This window comes from Kalmanozyma brasiliensis (assembly GCF_000497045.1).
Source record: "Kalmanozyma brasiliensis GHG001 unplaced genomic scaffold PSEUBRA_SCAF2, whole genome shotgun sequence".
Taxonomy (NCBI): domain Eukaryota; kingdom Fungi; phylum Basidiomycota; class Ustilaginomycetes; order Ustilaginales; genus Kalmanozyma; species Kalmanozyma brasiliensis.
Window position 1 is genome coordinate 750,645 of NW_015961959.1, and position 16,890 is coordinate 767,534.

The 16,890-nt window shown below is 57.4% G+C and overlaps 9 protein-coding genes across 9 annotated transcripts; 2 read left to right on the forward strand and 7 right to left on the reverse strand.

Moving 5' to 3' along the window:
* Positions 1 to 493: 493 nt before the first annotated feature.
* On the reverse strand, positions 494 to 2,233 carry PSEUBRA_002779 (Cytochrome P450; the record flags this gene model as incomplete). The annotated part of the gene is made up of 1 exon (XM_016437177.1): positions 494 to 2,233. The coding sequence occupies one exon, from the start codon at positions 2,231 to 2,233 to the stop codon at positions 494 to 496; it is 1,740 nt and encodes a 579-aa protein (XP_016292673.1).
* A 1,175-nt stretch (positions 2,234 to 3,408) lies between these two features.
* Positions 3,409 to 4,209, reverse strand: PSEUBRA_002780 (uncharacterized protein; the record flags this gene model as incomplete). The annotated part of the gene is made up of 1 exon (XM_016437188.2): positions 3,409 to 4,209. One exon carries the CDS (start codon positions 4,207 to 4,209, stop codon positions 3,409 to 3,411), a length of 801 nt encoding a protein of 266 aa, XP_016292674.2.
* A 472-nt stretch (positions 4,210 to 4,681) lies between these two features.
* Positions 4,682 to 5,298, reverse strand: PSEUBRA_002781 (uncharacterized protein; the record flags this gene model as incomplete). Its single annotated transcript, XM_016437183.1, has 2 exons — positions 4,682 to 5,115; positions 5,196 to 5,298. The coding sequence occupies 2 exons, from the start codon at positions 5,296 to 5,298 to the stop codon at positions 4,682 to 4,684; spliced, it is 537 nt and encodes a 178-aa protein (XP_016292675.1).
* Positions 5,299 to 6,991: 1,693 nt separating this feature from the next.
* Positions 6,992 to 7,603, reverse strand: PSEUBRA_002782 (Adenylylsulfate kinase; the record flags this gene model as incomplete). The annotated part of the gene is made up of 1 exon (XM_016437186.1): positions 6,992 to 7,603. One exon carries the CDS (start codon positions 7,601 to 7,603, stop codon positions 6,992 to 6,994), a length of 612 nt encoding a protein of 203 aa, XP_016292676.1.
* Positions 7,604 to 8,261: 658 nt separating this feature from the next.
* PSEUBRA_002783 (uncharacterized protein) lies at positions 8,262 to 9,323 on the forward strand (the record flags this gene model as incomplete). Its single annotated transcript, XM_016437172.1, has 3 exons — positions 8,262 to 8,793; positions 8,876 to 9,013; positions 9,085 to 9,323. 3 exons carry the CDS (start codon positions 8,262 to 8,264, stop codon positions 9,321 to 9,323), a joined length of 909 nt encoding a protein of 302 aa, XP_016292677.1.
* Positions 9,324 to 9,414: 91 nt separating this feature from the next.
* Positions 9,415 to 10,080, reverse strand: PSEUBRA_002784 (Peptide methionine sulfoxide reductase MrsB; the record flags this gene model as incomplete). The annotated part of the gene is made up of 1 exon (XM_016437187.2): positions 9,415 to 10,080. One exon carries the CDS (start codon positions 10,078 to 10,080, stop codon positions 9,415 to 9,417), a length of 666 nt encoding a protein of 221 aa, XP_016292678.2.
* A 434-nt stretch (positions 10,081 to 10,514) lies between these two features.
* PSEUBRA_002785 (WD40 repeat) lies at positions 10,515 to 12,956 on the forward strand (the record flags this gene model as incomplete). The annotated part of the gene is made up of 1 exon (XM_059464901.1): positions 10,515 to 12,956. The coding sequence occupies one exon, from the start codon at positions 10,515 to 10,517 to the stop codon at positions 12,954 to 12,956; it is 2,442 nt and encodes an 813-aa protein (XP_059320712.1).
* A 181-nt stretch (positions 12,957 to 13,137) lies between these two features.
* Positions 13,138 to 14,586, reverse strand: PSEUBRA_002786 (WD40 repeat; the record flags this gene model as incomplete). Its single annotated transcript, XM_016437191.1, has 1 exon — positions 13,138 to 14,586. The coding sequence occupies one exon, from the start codon at positions 14,584 to 14,586 to the stop codon at positions 13,138 to 13,140; it is 1,449 nt and encodes a 482-aa protein (XP_016292680.1).
* Positions 14,587 to 14,837: 251 nt separating this feature from the next.
* PSEUBRA_002787 (uncharacterized protein) lies at positions 14,838 to 16,622 on the reverse strand (the record flags this gene model as incomplete). Its single annotated transcript, XM_016437190.2, has 1 exon — positions 14,838 to 16,622. One exon carries the CDS (start codon positions 16,620 to 16,622, stop codon positions 14,838 to 14,840), a length of 1,785 nt encoding a protein of 594 aa, XP_016292681.2.
* Positions 16,623 to 16,890: the final 268 nt, after the last annotated feature.

Below are 16,890 nucleotides of genomic sequence, written 5' to 3' on the forward strand. Positions count from 1 at the left end.
ATGGCCCGGAGGTCGACCTCGAGCCGGAAGTGAATCGTCGCGCGCGTTCTTATACCTGACCGTCAGGCTGGTCGTTGATGGTCGACAGCTGCCGTGTTGGTAGCTCGACAACAACCCACCCGGGTCCACGGGTCGACCGGTCAACCTCATCGAAAGTGCGGGGTGATTCTCCTCACTGCCCGCTGTACTCGGCGCAACCCCGGCCAATCTGCCTCGTTTTACTGCAAAGCCGTGTTTTCCCTCGCGATAAATGAAATTTCGGTGACTTTTGGCACCGATGATGCCCGAGGCCAGGGTGGTGCCTTCAGGCTTGGTTCTCCCCCACACTGAAAAGGCATCTCTGGAAGTCCGAAGAGTTGCTCACGTGCAACAGCGAGCCGCCCTTCTCGCCCGCGCCTTCAAGCACTATCCTTCCCGACACGAGGCCACACTGCTTGGGCATAGTATCACAATGAATTCGAAACAAGTAGAGAAATACACGGCGCTTCGACTCCTACGACGACTGCTCACGACGAACAACAGTGGCGGTATACATCTGCGAAGGGTGCGTCACCGAGGGCAGATATTGCAACGGCCAATCCGCCGTCTGACCCTGCGCCTTGGTACCCCATCCGAAATCGTACCTGTCGATCACGGCAGCGACCATGCTCAGAGCCTCGTAGTTGGCCAACGTCATTCCCAGGCAGAGACGAGGACCGCCGTTAAAGACGTGGAACTTCCACTGGCCGTAGTTCTTGAGACTGCGGGTCTCGGTGCCGTCCACCTCCTTGGTGGTCTCGATGAAGCGGTACGGGTTGAATTCGCAGCAGTCGGGACCCCACACGTCGGGGTTGCGCGCAATGACCCAGTCGGACCACGAAAGCAGTTCGCCGGCATAGATCTTGATGGGCGGCAAACCAGCAGCAGTGGGACCCTGGGGCACAATCACGTCGTCCTTGATGGCGCGCTTGCCATTCTTGGGCACCGGCGGGTGCAGACGGATGGCTTCGTTGAAGCAGGCCTGCGTAAAGACGAGATCCTTGGCAGCGTCGTAGTCGAGCTTGCGGATGCTGCCGTCTGTCTCGGCGAGCACACTGCGCACCTCTTTGCGGATCTCTTCAACATACTGCGGCTGCTTCATCAGCTCGTAGAAGAGCCACGAGAGACCTTGGGCTGTGGTGTCGCGACCGGCAATGATAAAGTTGAGCACCACCGAGATGAGATCGTCGCGGTCGGTGGTGACGTCCATGAACAGGTCGAGCAGGTCCTTGCCCTCTTTGCCGTCCGAGGTCTTCTTCTCCTTCTGAATGCCGGCCTCCCTCTCGCGAAGACGCTCGTCGATGATGGTGCGTGAAAAGTCGTTGATCTTCTTGACCATCTTTGCATTCTTCTTGCCTTCGGACGAGAAGCGGTCGACAAGCTGCCACATGGGCGTGCGGAAGCGCTTGTCGATGACCATCTGGACAAAGTCAAAAGCGCTCGAGAACTCGACCTCGTGATGAAGGCAGTCCGGGTCGGAACTAAGACAGTCGATATCGGAGCCAAACGCCATCTTGCCGAAAGAGGAGAGTGTGTAGCGGAAGAAGAGGTCCGGCAGCAACAAGGTGGCAGGGTCGTTACGCGACTTGCCCTGTGTCAGACCGTCGAGAATGCCGACGACGCTGTCAAGCTCGCGGTGGACCACCGTCTGCACCCAGGTGCGGAATTGATAGACGGAGAAGATGTGCGAGGCCATCTTTCGCTGCGCCTTCCAGACATGGCCGTCCGAATTGAAGATGCCGTTTTGGCCGAGCAAGTCGGCGAAGCGCTTTTTGAACTCGACACCCTTTTCAAAGTTGTCAAAGTTGGTCTTCTGTACGTACTCGATGTACTCGGGGCGATGAACGATGTGCATCTGACCAGCGCCGGTGCCTGCGACCGAGACTGAAAACCCGATGGGATGCTTGCGTGCATTCTCGAGGAACCAGTCGAGAATGGCATTGGTGTTCTTCATGGCAGACAGCGTGTGTCCGATGAGAGGGCGCGCAGGTGGGTAGTAGAGCTCTTTCCGCGGTGGCTTGGAGAAGAGCGTGCGGTTGTGATATTTGATGGTGAGGAAGAGCAGCGTGAGTGCGAGCAGCGGCAGAGCCAGCCCGGTACGGTCGAGTATGGCATTGACGGCGTCGACAAGTTGCTGCACATATGCGTTGTCCGAGCGCAGCTCAATGTGCTTGGCTGCCGAGCTGGCGGCGCTGAAAGAGGAGAAAGCCGGCATGCTTGAGTTGGAAGTGGGATGAGACGATCGCTATGAACTTTGTGATTGAGTGCCAAAGGAGTGGCTCCGCTTTGAGCGGCTTGGGCGTGTGTGCCTTCCGGTCACAGATCGAAGCGACGATGTCGCTGACGGTGCTTGTTGTCGACGTTGACAGCAGGAAAGGGAAGGCAAGGCTTAGGCCATTGATGGACGTGCGATAGCAAGAGAGGTCCGAGGGCGAGTGACCAAAATGCATGGGCTCGGGCCAAGTTGAGTTGAGCGTGGCCGTTATATCACAGTTTTAGCCATGACTGAGCCATGATCAAGGAGCGCCGATGTGACGACGTCGAAGGGATGCATTTCTTTTGCGAGCTCGTCTCCCGACAGGGTCATGTGTGCAGCTAAAAGCACAGGGCGGAGTCAGCGTCCCGAATGCTCGGCAGGTGCATCAACACAGAAGAGTGACAGTGAGACCGAGTGACAGGCGAGGTGGTGCCCGCGAAACGCGCTTTCTCTCCGCTGAGAATTTTAGCCGATGGGCACCACCACTTAGTCGCCCAGGCCATGAGCGTGCGATATGCCAGGTGAGCAATTTGAGCGTTCTCACCTAGGCGCACAACGTGAGGGCGCGATGAAAGCATATCTCTGCCGCTCAATTAGCTTAGGAGAGTCTCTCGAGCCAATGAGGGTGGCATGATTGGCCAGCATAGCTGCCGTCGAAAATGCGGGGTTTATGATAAAAAGCACGTTCTCCGTACACCCAGCTGCAAGCCAGTTTAAGGTTACCGCCCCGCCTTCTTCGCAGCCTCTCTTCGATCGAAACATGACTTGAGGAGCGGTTTGCCGTCACACTGATCACAATTTGACGCTTCAGGTCGCCAGAGACCCCTGACCTTCAACCAGAACCAGAAGAAGCGTATCGCCAAGATTGCGTGGTCACCTCTTCTCTACTACACTGATCAGACAGACATCCTCCATGGAGATAGACGCAGTCTTCCCGGGCCGGTGTGTGCATGTGATCAACTCTGTTCCGCGGAAACGCTTTCAACAGCAAGGTGAATGAACGCGAGCTTCAGGCAGGGGTTAAGGTGAACGCCCTGCTTTCCAGGCTAACAGGCTTGCAACCTGCAGGCAGCATCGACAGGAAGGTTGACAATATGCTCCACGTGGCCAAGTGTCCACCCTTGACGTTCACGTCAAAGCGACTCGAACTTTCTCCTTAGCTTCTCGATCCAGCTATCGGCCATCTGGATCGGGCCTTCGTAACCCGTCACCAGCCGATACGACTTGTTCTCCTCGTAGCTCTCCACGTTGAGCTCTCCTTCCGTGAATGCGACCGACGCGATGATGTTTTCTGGCGTTGCGATTCTGCCTGGCATGAGCGGGTGTCGGAGATCGGTGAGGTGCGCCCAGCCGCTCTCCCTCGTCGAAGCCTCGAATTTCAGCAGATCGTCGTTCGGAACGACTTCGTTCTTGAGCACGTCGTGCATGATCTTCCAGCCGGCCGGGTTGATGCGTATCCTGTCCGGATTGGCACGCACAAAGTCGGCGGGATCGGCGTCTTGTGATGACGACGTATCGGTGGGCAGCACAAAGGCGATCACAGCGTCTTCGGATGTGGACGGTTCGGGAAGGAAGGAGATGGCCCATCCTTCGACAGTAGTGGCCGGCTCCTTCTCGCCTCGGGAGTAGCTGATCTGCGTCGGATGGTAGTAAAGACCAGTTTGAGGTTCTGGATCCTTGACTGTGGTGCGACCTGAGCCGTTAGCGCGGGACGAGCTGGAGGCGAAGCTACGGATGTCTCCTACAGAGAAAGCTGCGGCTGTCCTCAAGGGAGTGCCTGGGATTCTCGAAACTTCTGCTATCCTCGAAGAGTTGGAACATTGCCGCGAGGCAGACGCTACAGCTTTAGAAGCGCTTCTGACAGCGCGTGTCTGCAAGCGACTTGAAGCCGCCAAAGAGCTTCGACGTAGGGCTGAGACTGCCGATGTGCTCATCGTGCTGAGGCTTCCTGCCACCGTGAAGGTACTTGTTCGAAGAGGTTGATGAGAAGGAACGCTCATCCAAGACGTTTGAGAAGATCTTCAACGATGAAGTGGAGGCTTTGAAATCACTTTTTTCTCGCAGCAGCGGGGCAGCGCAGAAGCGTCCGACACTTCCGATATCCGAGGCACGTACAGCTGCCATGCTCATGACAATCCTCACGCAGCACTGCCCTGACAATCGTTACACATTCCGGTTCACATCAACGCGATCGATACGTTGCTTTGGATCAGCAGGTCCCATCTGGGACGGCAGGCATGTAGAAGACTACTTCACAAAGACAAGGCATCTGCCGTGGCGTTGCGTAAAATTCAGGTTCAAACGTACCCGGTTTACAAAGCATCATGACAGGGGCGAAGGGAGATGAGGAGGACGTAGACGAGGGCAGAGAAAGAGCAGTCGTATGCTGGCTAAGGGTGAGCCTGATCAGAGCATGAAAGCCCCGGCGAAAGCGGCGACGAATGTGCAGGCCGCCATGCCGACGGCGAAGCCAGGGATCTGAACCGAACCACCCAGAGCGGCGTTGGAAGCGCCGGAGCTGGTTCGCGACGAAGCAGCCGATGAAGCAGCCGATGAGAGGCTGCTAGAGAAGCTCGAGGCAGCGCTGCTGATCGAGGCCGTGTTGGTGAGCGAGCTCGCGACCGAGCTGAAGGCCGAGTTGCTAGCGCCGCCGTTGAAAACGATCGACGAGGCAAGCGAAAGGTACGAGTAGGCCATGCTCTCCTGCGAAGCGAGGGCCGACGACTGCTCAGGAGGCAGAGAAACGCCGCTCAGCGATCCAAACTGCGAGGTAATGAAAGCCGAGAGCGACGAGATGGCAGCGGGGTTCGTGTACTGCGAGATGTCGTAGGGGTTAAAGGCTGAGGGAGGTTAGAGAGAAAGGCATGAGAGGACGTCAGCATCGTGCCATTAGGATCAAAGACGGTCGTCATCTACTTACACTGCCTCTTCTCGACATGAGGAGCGGGCGTGGGCTGGACGCTAGCCTGAACGGCAGCGAAGGCAACCAGCACGACCAAGAGCAACGATGCGAAGACCTTCATGATTTTTTGTTGACGAACGGGTGATGAAGGGAAGGTTAGGGGTCGATCGAAGGAGGCAGGCCTGGCTCAGGACTCAGGAATGCTCATCATTATATACTACGGAAGCGCCTAGGCATGCAGCAGGTCGAAGTTCAAGAGGCCTGCGCAGGAACGGTGCCGCGCTTGGCTATGCAGCTTGCTCGCCCGTCCTACCGCTTCGCCGTATAGACCGAGTCGAGTGGCATGGCCTGTGCGTCTAGAAAGGGCGCTGGCCACACAAGCCACGATCTATGCCTGTAGGGCGACATGATGCAACGGGACCGCAAGATATGGGGAAGTCGCTCTGACAGGCACGGGACGGGCTCGCTTACCGCGTAGCGCGTGGCGCACCGACCTCATTTTAGCCGTGTTCGACAGGACACACGACTTGCAGTCGTTGCGCACCTGCGCTATAGAATCCCATATTTGCTTGTTGTCTGAGCCTGAAACTTCTTTGTCGCTTGACCAGCTTCGGCGGGCACTTGGACAGAGAGCAACGCTGCCCTTCGCAACACCGGCAGAAAAAGAAAGTGACATGGCTCACCCCACCTGACCCCCTGACCTCGACCGCGCTAGTGGAGCCTGAAGACGCAACTCCGCTGCCGGTCACTCCCACAACCACTCGTCGAGACCAAGACCGACACAAATAGCAATCGGAATGATCGTCGGTCATTCAAGTCGGAACCTCAAAGGGACGGGATGTGAGCCGGAACTCCATCGCTTTGCCGTCGACAATGGCCCAGATCGCATTCAGTCAATTTCGCTTGTCTGGCTTTGTCTCGCTCGTCACAGGTTCTGCGTGACTTTGAGATGAGTGCGGGCGTAATCAAAAGCCACAGCGAAAGCGAAAACAAGACACGAACAGGCCGCTGGACAGCTTTCAGACAGCTTCGACACAATGGAACAAGATGCCATTCTACCGTTTTGAGCCTCCGCTTGGCACGGTTCCTGGCGTGAGTGCACCAGCGCACGTCCTTTTCACGCGTGATGCAGGAGGCATGCAGACGCTCACACAATGAAGTCGTGCCTGGACCGTCACCGTGCGATTTTTGGTGCCCTTCCATCAACGACGATCCATCCTCGAAGGTCGGCTAGGGCCTGACTCGAGGTCTATTCCTTCGCTTGCAGTCGCTTCGGATCTGCAAGGCTTCGAGCCGATTCGGTACCACGGTAGCGAGGCTGAATTCTTCGGAATGCGGATACTTGCCGGCTGCGACCTTTGAGAGAGTCTTCCGTCGGAAGGGTGTTGCAGATAGAGGCTTGTATACAGCCAAAAGGTGCTAGAGCATCTTTATTGCTGTGGAATGTATACAGTCTGCACCCTTGTCCTAACATCTGCGGCCACAGAACCTTGAAAGCACCGCATCCCGTCCGATCTGCGAAGTTAAGCAAGGTATCGCCTAGTCAGTACTGCGGTGGGGGACCACGCGGGAATCCTAGGTGCTGCAGTTCTTTTTTGTTCTTTTCTGTTTATTTATTGGACTGGCCTCGGTTGACTTAATCCTACACAGCTGATTGCACATCGTCTTACTTCTCACATCACGATCTGTTCCTCAGGTCAAACAGCTGTGGCCTGACGACCAGCGATGTAGCATGGCAATGGCTTCCGTGCGTGATAGAACTGGATTGTATGACTGCGGTGGCCGGAGCTTTGATCTATGCGCATGTTACAGACTCAGAGCTTCAGGTGACCCTTGTTGAGGAGGTACTCGGTGATGATCCTGACGGCGTCCTCGATGGAAGTCTTGTCTGCATCGATGTGGATCTCCGGGTTCTCTGGCTTCTCGTATGGAGCCGAGATGCCGGTGAACTCCTTGATCTCTCCAGCCTTGGCCTTCTTGTACAGACCCTTGGGGTCTCTGCTCTCGCAGGTGTCGATGCTGGCATCAACAAACACCTCGATGAAGGGCAGCTTGGGCACGTGAGCCTCGTGGAGCTTCCTTGCGATGTCCCTGTCCGCCTTGTAGGGCGAGATGAACGACGTGATCGTGATAGCGGTGGAGGAGGCGAAGAGGAGCGAGACCTCCGAGATGCGGCGAATGTTCTCCTCACGGTCCTTGGGCGAGAAACCGAGATCCTTGTTCAGGCCGAAGCGGATGTTGTCGCCGTCCAGACGGTAAGCCGACTTCTTGAGCGAGAGAAGGTGCTGCTCGAGGGCGGTCGCGATGGTCGACTTGCCCGAGGCAGAGAGACCCGTCAGCCAGAGCGTCAGCCCCTGCTGCGAGAGAAGCTCAGATCGCTCCTCGTACGAAACGTGACCCGGATGGAAGGTGATGTTGGTAGCCATCTTGTCGAATCTATGTTTGGATCCAGCGATGTGTATGGTATGGTGTGAGAGAGAGTGGCTCGAAGAGGATCCGGTGTTGCTTTCAAGCTGCCAAGAAGATTTGCGGATTTGCTCGGAATGTTTCTTCTCAGTCAGACAGCTGCAGCTCTGCGTCTGTGCGGCCATGACGCTTTGCAGCTTGAACGCCGCGGCTCATCACGCCATCGCTTTCCGTGCTTTCCGAGGAAAAAGAGCGTCCCTCACACTATGTCAATCTCACATTGCTGAATTTTCTTCGAGCCGGCGTAAAAGCGCTCTGCGCCGACAACTGCCTCCACAGCTTCCCCACACAGAACGCAGGGACCTTCTGATACCTGGCTTGGTGTTGACCGACCCTGACGCAACAACAGACCCCACCAACGTCCAGAGCTCACACTTCGGGATCGGTACACGAGTCGGTCGCTACTCTCCTCGAGCCCACGCCTGATCGCATCTAAACAGCACAATGCTACGAAGTGCTGGCCCACGGCGCCTCTTGCAGGCTTGTCCGAGCTTTGCAAGCAAAGGTCGACTCGGAACAACGACTTCGGCTGCATCACCACGAGCCTTCACATGGACCCCACGACGCAGCTCAAGCTTGGAAGAGTGGACGCAGACGATCAAAGCCCAGACCAACACGATGTACGACACGGCCGATCTGAACAAGGCGCGTCAGCTCATGCTCGTCCTGCCCGATCTCTCGGGGGCCCCTTCCAGCGTGACTTCCTCTCGCGAGCTCGTTGACAAGCACACCGGCGAGCAGGCCTTGGCGTTGAAGGCTGGATCCCCGATGGCTCTCGGATCAGAGCTGGTGTTGTTCAACCCGCTTCTCAGCGAAAGCACCCTAGGAACAGACGGGACCGAAAGGACCTTTGGACCGCCGGGAGGGTTGGATCAGCGCATGTGGGCCAGCGGTTCGTTCGAATTTGAGCAGGGCAAGAGTCTCCTTGTAGGCCAAGATGTGCAGTGCGAGGTGGCTGTCGAGAGTGTACAGCCAAAGGAGGGTGCAAAGACAGGGATGATGGTGCTGGTGACACGGAAGCTGGTTTACTCGACATCTGAGGGGGTGGTGCTGACGGAGAGAAGAACACACGTATACAGAAAGCAACGACCCGCACAACAGCGCAAGTACGTCCCTCCGCCCGCAGACAAGACACCCAAGGCCAATGACGGTAAGCATGCTCAGACGGCGAACTTGATAGACGAGGTCCAGTGGCTAATATGTAGGCTCGCTGCTCATTTTGCACAACACAGTCGAGGAGAAGCCTTCCAACTTCGGCTTCGACTACTATGCTACACGCGCGGCCTTGTTCCGCTACTCTGCTGCCACCTTCAACGCGCACCGCATCCATTTGGACCCGGAGTACTGTCGCAACGAAGAGGGTCATGCAGGTAAGCATGAAGGACCCTTGCTTGCAAAGAAAGCCTGTCGAGCTGACACGTCACCTTGCCTTGCTTGACAGACTGCCTGGTACACGGCCCACTGACAGCAACGTTGCTGCTCAACTTGATCGACACGGCAGCGCGCGAGACTTCTGCACAGGTGAAGAAGTTCGAGTATCGAGCCACATCTCCGTTGACAGTGGAGCAGACGGTGCGACTGCGTGGTGCATGGGAAGGCGAGGACAAGAAGAAAGCATCACTGTGGGCGCTGAACGAAGCTGGCACCGCATGTATGACGGCCAAGGCCACACTCTTCTGATCGTATATCGGCGAAGACAGGGAACAGCGAATAGATTAGCAGAGTACAATATCAGATCCTACAGTCAAGGAAGCGGGGAAGTGAAGGGTGATCAGATCTTGGCATCATCCTTGTCAAAGTTGATCGACACGCTGTTGACGCAGTGGCGCTCGTTGGTCGGGTTGTTGAAACCCTCGCCCTTGAACACGTGTCCCAGATGGCCGCCACAGCTCTTGCAAGTGATCTCGATCCTCTCCATGCCCCAGCTGATATCTGAGTGGCGGTCGATGGCGCCTGGGATGGCGTCGAAGAAGGCCGGCCAGCCGCAGCCCGAGTCGAACTTGGTGCTGGCCTTGTACAGCGGCGAGTCGCAGCCTGCACATGTGTATACTCCATCCTTGGGATAGTGCTTGTTGTATTTGCCCGTACCGGCCATCTCGGTTCCCTTCTCGCGGAGGATGCGGAACTGCTCAGGGTTGAGCTTGGTACGCCACTCGGAGTTGGACATGCCCTTGGGGAACGACTCGGGAGCGGCCTGTTGCGACGATGCTGTAGATCCCATTTTGAATGATGGAGCGACGGTGGACGAGAAGAGGCGAGAGTGAAGGAGGGTCGGACCACTCGAAAAGGCGTTGATAGCGCTAGTGGGGTTCCAGTATCCAGAGGAGATGGCAGCGACGGAAGCGACGACGGCACCTGTGCTGAGCAGAGTGTTGCGAGTGGAAGGAAGCGTGTTGAGAAGCGCTTTAGTTTGACGGCTAGAGCGAGCTAGAGCCATCAGTTGAGGATATCCTGTTTGTGGTCTTGTTGATGATGGAAAGGAAGGGTGGTGCTGAATGTCGTGTGCGCCACTTTGATAGCCTTCGTAAGCAGGCTACTGCGCTTTGGATTGCCGGATGTCGCTGTGTCGTTGGTCCGCGCTCAGCTCCAAATTTTGAAGCGGCAAAGCCTCCACAGAGAGCTTTGCATCGAAAATTCGGTCGGAACAACCTCGATGTCGATCTCACAAACTTGAATATTTCGAACGTCACGGATTGAACGCGTGCAACGCGTAAAGTGTGACAGCCGAAATTTGGGCGTAGCAGAGCGTGACTGAAAGAAGGGTCTTTCCAACGACCTCAAGTGGCGGAGCTCTACTTCGCTCTTGCTTCGTAGCCACACCACCATCCCGCACCTAGGGTTTGCGGTCCACCCGCACCGGCAACCTCGACAATGATGTTCTCACCTCCCTCTTCACCGTCCGTGCTGGCTAGCACTTCGCGGCACAACATCATCCAGCCGCAGCAACTCAATCAGGACCGTCGGCAGAAGTCGCTCCGATTGTTTCTGGGCCACCAATCAGACAACGAAGCCGCATCGGATGACGATTTCGACGCCTTCCAGCATGCGGAAGACGACAGCGATAGCGATATCGACCTCCTCAGCATGCCAAGGGGATCGAGTTCAAGCCGCACGCTGCAGCCTGGCCGGCTACAACCCCGACGATCAGCTAACAATAATCAGCACAGCCCAGCGAGAGCATTCGCATCGCTTCGTGCATACGATCAGGATGAAGACGCTCTAGATTCGCTGTTCTCGCCATCTAAGGGAACTGCGAAGCGTTCGAGGATGGGCAAGAGCCCGAGAAAGGTTGCCAGCCTTCCAGCGGCCGCCACGACGAAACAGCAAGCTGCCGCCTCCGCTGCGATACCCGCCACACCAACCAAGCGTCAAAAGGGCTTCCTCATTCAAGGCAACGTGACGCCCTCCCGAGCCTTCAGCATCTTCAAGGCGGCCAAACAGCGCAGTCAACAACGTCAGCAGCATGGTCTCATGACCCCGCCGACCTCGTCGCCTCTGCGTCCTATCATCCTGAACAGCTTTGACCAAGGCTATCGCCATGTAGAAGCAAGCCCCTCTCGATGTCGAGCTGCCTACGCCTGCAGCCAACAGCTATCTTCTTCGCCCTCTCGATCATCGAATGATCAGTCCTATTACCCCACGCAGAGCAGTCAGCATCGCTCAGATTTCGGCGCATCACCGTTGCGGAGAGCCATTGCCCCTTCCGCATTCTCAGAAGATAGATGCATCAGCTCTTCCTTTTCTCAATCATTGCACAGACTGCGATTAGGACAATCGCTTCGAAGCAGCAGCGGTCTGTCGAGCGTTCCTCATCGATTCTCCGCAACGCGCCCTCCTGTCTTCGACGCAACTTCCTTCTTGGAGACATTCGTGTCGCCTGGTTTCTGCGTGGCTCAGATCCCGCGCAGCGCCGACGACGAGATCCTATCGCACCCCGTTTGCGCCACCTACAGTTACTCATCGCGGGCGGTCAACCCTTCCGCCCAATGGCTCGCCGTGGGAGATGACGAAGGTCGCATCACGCTTCTCAACACCTTGCCGTGGCAGGACATCTCGGCTGAGCATACCTCATCGAATCCACAGTGGCAAGCATCATCCACTTCGGCCGTCTTTGAGCTGGCCTGGCGCTTCGACGATCGCAGCATCCTCTCTGGAGCGAGCGACTTCTCCATCCGCAGCTGGGATACCGAGTACCAGAAGTGCACAGCCATGTTTCAAGGACATAGAGGCAGTCCGAGAACCATCGTCTACGACCCGACAACAAATGGTGATGGCGGGTGCGGCATGGTCTTTGCCAGTGCTGCGCGAGACGGGACGATCCGAATCTGGGATGCTAGGACAAGCTCGCGCCATGTTGTGGTTGGCGACGACGGCGAAGAGGACTGCATTGGTATTCGGCCTGTCCTGACGATTGACGCCGCACACAGCGCGGGGCCAGCTAGTACGGCGACGAGTAGCGGCAAAGGTAGAAAGTTCACCCGCAACGGTGCTGCCTCTGTTGTGAGCAGGCCAGCCACGAAGCGCCTCAAGCGTCAGCCCCTGCCTGCTGGCATCACCGCCTTGTCCTACCTCCCGGACGGCGAGGGCCACAAACTTCTCAGTGGAGGCTCGGCGAACGGCATCATCAAATGCTGGGATCTTCGCCATGTCCGCCAATCTCAACCTTCAGCTGCTGTTTTGCAGGTCGACACTCAGGCAGCCCTCCGCGAACCTATCATGTCAACTTGGGACACTCCGGACGTTTCTCTCCTCGCGCCTTCTAGCCGTTTTGCCAGAGCCCATGGCATTTCGCAGATCATCGCTTCCTCGACTTCGCTTTACGCATCCTGCACTGGCGGCAAGATCTATTCTCTGCCACTGTCCACCTTCCTCGACTCGCACCTCAACCCCAGCGAGGTGCAGACCTTGTACGACCCGGTTCAATGCCAGAACACGCTCTTCTCGCGCATGGCCTTGTTCGACGATCGCTTCCTTGCGGTGGCCTGCAACACCGGCAACGTGGCGTTGTGGGACGTCAGCATCTCTCGAGACCCCAAGGAGCAAAGCGCACCGGTCAGGGGACCGGAAATCGACTCGGAGGAAGAAACGAGGGCGGCACAGAGCATGGACATGGGATTCGCCAAGAGGTCGCAGCAGCCGGGAATGGCCATCCTTGCCGAGGGACACGCCAAAAATGCAGAGGTCAATGCAGTTGCCTGGGCCAATGGTCCCAACGGGCCCACTTTGAGCTCGTGTGGCGACGACGCCATGATCCGCACATGGCATGCCGATCGTGTGGCTCGCGACGGAATCACCCAAGCTGCCCAGGAGTAGCATCCTCGCCGGCTCCAACCGTTGCACCGCATGTTTGGTGCGCATAAGCAGCATAAGCCAGCATTCACAACAGCATCATCATCATCAAGCATCTTTCTTATCGCATTTCTTATACCAATCCCAATCATAGCATTGTTGCATCCCCTTCGCGCGGACTGAAGGGTGGCTCAATTCTATGATTCTATGGCGTTTGCGAGTCCCAAATGTGCAAAGACGAATCGTAGAACGAGCAACTGTATACTTTTCTGCCCTGTCCGTCTACGCCATCGTCTGAATCTCTCTGCCAGTCGCATCCGTATGCAAGCGACTCGTGCCCATCGAACCGGGTCACCACCTCGAACTCCTTCCCTCGCAACGCCGCTCCTCCCGCTCCATCCTCACCCAATTCGTCCAGCCGGAGCACCTTGAAACCGTCATGCATGCATCCGACCAACAGAACGCTAGGATCGACCGGATGCCACTTGACCCTCCACACCCCGCCTCCGACGACGGTCTCGCTGAGCGCCCTCGTCGGCATCCTCGCATCCCAAAGTCTCAGCTTGCCATCATAACTCCCTACGGCCCAGATGTGCTGATGCAGATGGTGCGATTGCAGACTCGTTACGCCGCCGTCGAAGGGCTTGGTGCAGGCGAATGTCGGGTGGGGAACGGTCGACGGCGCTACCGGCGAGCGCATATCCCAGCCTTTGAGAGTAAGGTCGTCGCCGCCGGACCAGACGGTGGTGGGTGTGAAACAGTCGAATGCGGCGATCCACGCTTCGAAGTCGTGTGCGGACCAGGTGGTGAGTCCGCGCGGTTTGTTGGGGCGGTCGGCATTGAGAGCAGCGTGCGCCGCGAGTAGGGTCGCGTCGCGCTCGTCTGCGCTGCTGCGGTCCCAGTCGTCATCGCTCTCCGAAGCGTCGTCGTTGGACGAAGCTGGCTTGTGTATTGATGTTTGTGCCAGGTCCGACGTTACTTCGTCTACAGAGACGGTCGACAGCGCAGCTTCGACGCTCGGCAAGTAGGCCAGCGACCCGTCGCTTTGAGACACGATCATGGATGTGTCCGTAGCGAGATTCGACATGTTGTAGCCGCCAGCATGACCTCCGGTGCGGTCCGAAAAGTCGAGACTCAAACAGAGCGCATTGCGATCGTTGAACTGCAGCTCGCCGATCGAATGCAGTCTCGACGACGATCCGTCCCCTTGCAAGCGATGTAACGTGATGTGGCCTTTTGCGTTCGCTACGCCCAGCATCCGTCTTACACCCGACCCAGCCTGGGTGAGCGACCACTTCATGTCCAGGATGGCGGGCGTTTCGATCACGTCCACCTTGTCGCACTCGACCTTTCCTTCGTTCGTTGCGCTGGAGGCGTAGTACAGGCTGCACGTTCCACGCCTTGTGTACGCCGGACTCGCAGAGGTGCTCCCGTCTGTATCGTCGCCATCGTCGCTGTGGTCGTTGTTCTCGTCGTTGTCATCGGTCCGCGCAGGCCGGGTGGAGGAAGAGGACGAGGATTGCGCCTGATCCTGCTCGTGCTTATCCACCTGGTACGTGGCCAGGGCGAAGAGCCCGCTGCAGCCAGGCACTGACTCGACCGAGTCCGCGCATAGACCGGTCGAGGTCGAGAAGAGGGATGCAGCCCCCGCCATGCTGGTCTAAACGGTCTCCTTGAGAGACAGCAGTGATGGAGAAGTCAAGAAGCAGTTGCAAGGTGTCCAAAAAAACCGGCAAGGTGGACGCCGCGATTTTCGCCGAGACAATAATTTCATCTTTCCAAAAGTCAAGCTTGAAAAGAAGGTCGAGAAAAACAGGTTAAGGCTCTATCACGGCACACACACTGTGAACGTCTTGATGGTGATGTGAAACGGATGTGGTATATCATCGGCGAACGCTGCTGCGCCTAGCTCATGACAAGTCCGATCTCCTTGCTGATGCCACTGCGGATCCATCCTTCGACAAACGCCTGTCCCGTAAACAGCAGCACCGAAAGCGTCCAAGCTATGGACACGTACCTGTCGTACCACATGCTGTAGTATTTCCCATCTGCACTCTTGCTCTTCCTGTACTTCTCCACGTACTTCGCGACCGCACCCTCGATGACGACAGCAACGCCGTTGAGGAAGAAGAAGCTGAACTCGCCCGCACCCGAGATGGGCGGAACAAATTGCAGCGGGCTCAACCTGAACCACCCCGTCCCAGCTAGCGAGGGCAAGTTCCTCAGCTCGTGACCCATGCCTTTAGCGTGATTCCTGTCGAGCCAGATGTTCGTGACGGGGACAGCAATCCTTCCACCGAGCGCGGCGCGTTCCGACACGGCGTGGATGATTCCTGAAGCCGTAAATGCGCCGAGAACCTTGGCCCAGTCCGCACGACCGCGCTCGAGAGCACGCATCGGGTCCGGATGGTACGAGGGCCAGATCTCCCTCCTTGCCTGTTTGCGTTTCGGGTCATTCAACTTGCCTTCCACGAGATCTTGCAGCAGGTAGGCGACGTAGGTAAACGGCAGGATGCCGTACACTCCGAAAGGGCGACCGAAGAGTCGGTGCCAGGCATAGCTCCAGAATCGCCTCACCGTGGTGGCCTGCGTGAATCCGGCCGGGTTGAGCAGGGGGAAGAAATCGACGTTGCGCAGCGAGAGCTGCTCGTGCTGCTGCGTTCGCGCTTGGAACGCTGCAGGCGACTCGTCCTCGGTTTCCGTCTCTGCTTCCGACTCTTCTCCTTTGCCGCTGCGAAGAGCGCCGACGCGACCCCCTTTGTTGGCCTGCTTAAGCGCCTTCGGCTGAAGGTGCGAAGCGGGACCACTTGCATCGTGCAGGATCGGCAGCGCAACCGCACTCGTCAGCGTATACCCAAAGTCAAACATCGTATAGAGCGAAATCCCCGTCGCTGCGACGAAAAGCACCCTCCTCACCGGGTCCAGATCCAAAATGCTCGGGCTGACCGCCGACATGTGCTTGGGGTGCATATGGTGAATGATCCAAGTACACCCGACGAGGATGGGAAAGAGTTTGAAGAAGGCTCTACGCAGCTGGGCCGAGCTGGGTGGTTGCCAGGGGTGCGAGTCATGACGCACATCAGCCGAAGCAAAGTCCCACCCGATGCCGCGCATGCTGATCATCAGGTCGAGCGCCCACCATGCGCGTTCGAACGAGAGGACTTGTTTGGGAAGCGGTTCGGTCTTCCACTCTTCGTTCTTGGCTGCGCTATAGGGGTGCGTGATGTTCGCCCGCTTACCCTCAGGAGTTTTGGAGGAGGTGGCGATGAAGATGCGACGGGGAATGCGCGGGTAGGAGAGGAAGAAAACGTCGAGCACGCGAGAGGCACCGTAGAAGCCGACGAGCCCGAGCTGGTAGGTCAGCACCGCGCTGCCGGGGTAGTAGTACTTGAAGGGGAGCGAGGCGAAGGTGTAGACGGAGATGGCGGCGAGGACTGTCCTAGCAGCCGATGCTGCTCGTCGAATCGTCACGGAGAAGCTCTTCGAAGACAGCGGCGGCAACAGGAAGAGCGCCATGTAGTAGGTCAATGGTGGGACAACGGCTGCCCAGATAGGCAGTGGCCTTGACGTCGGGCTTGGGACGAAAAGGTGGTGTGTAGCATGGCTGGTGTATGCCGACATCTCTCTGGTCGCTCCTGAGGTCCAGCCGAAGAGTCGTGAGATGGTGTCTGGCACGAAGCGGTCAACCATCTTGGGAGACGAGACCTATATACGAGGACCTGACCTCGGAAGCAACGAGGCGAGAAGATTGACCGATCAAGGGTCGAGATCCAGACCGTTTGCTGAGCAAAGAAGCTTCAAGGTGAGCAGGCGAGGGAGCAAGGTCGGACGCGGTGCTGTTCCGAGAGGAGCGGACTTCAAGAACGGACGGACGCCGTCTGACACACTTGACACTCACGACCAGACCAGAGGATCTCTGAGACCGCACGCCGTGGAGGATGCAGCCTCATTGCAAACA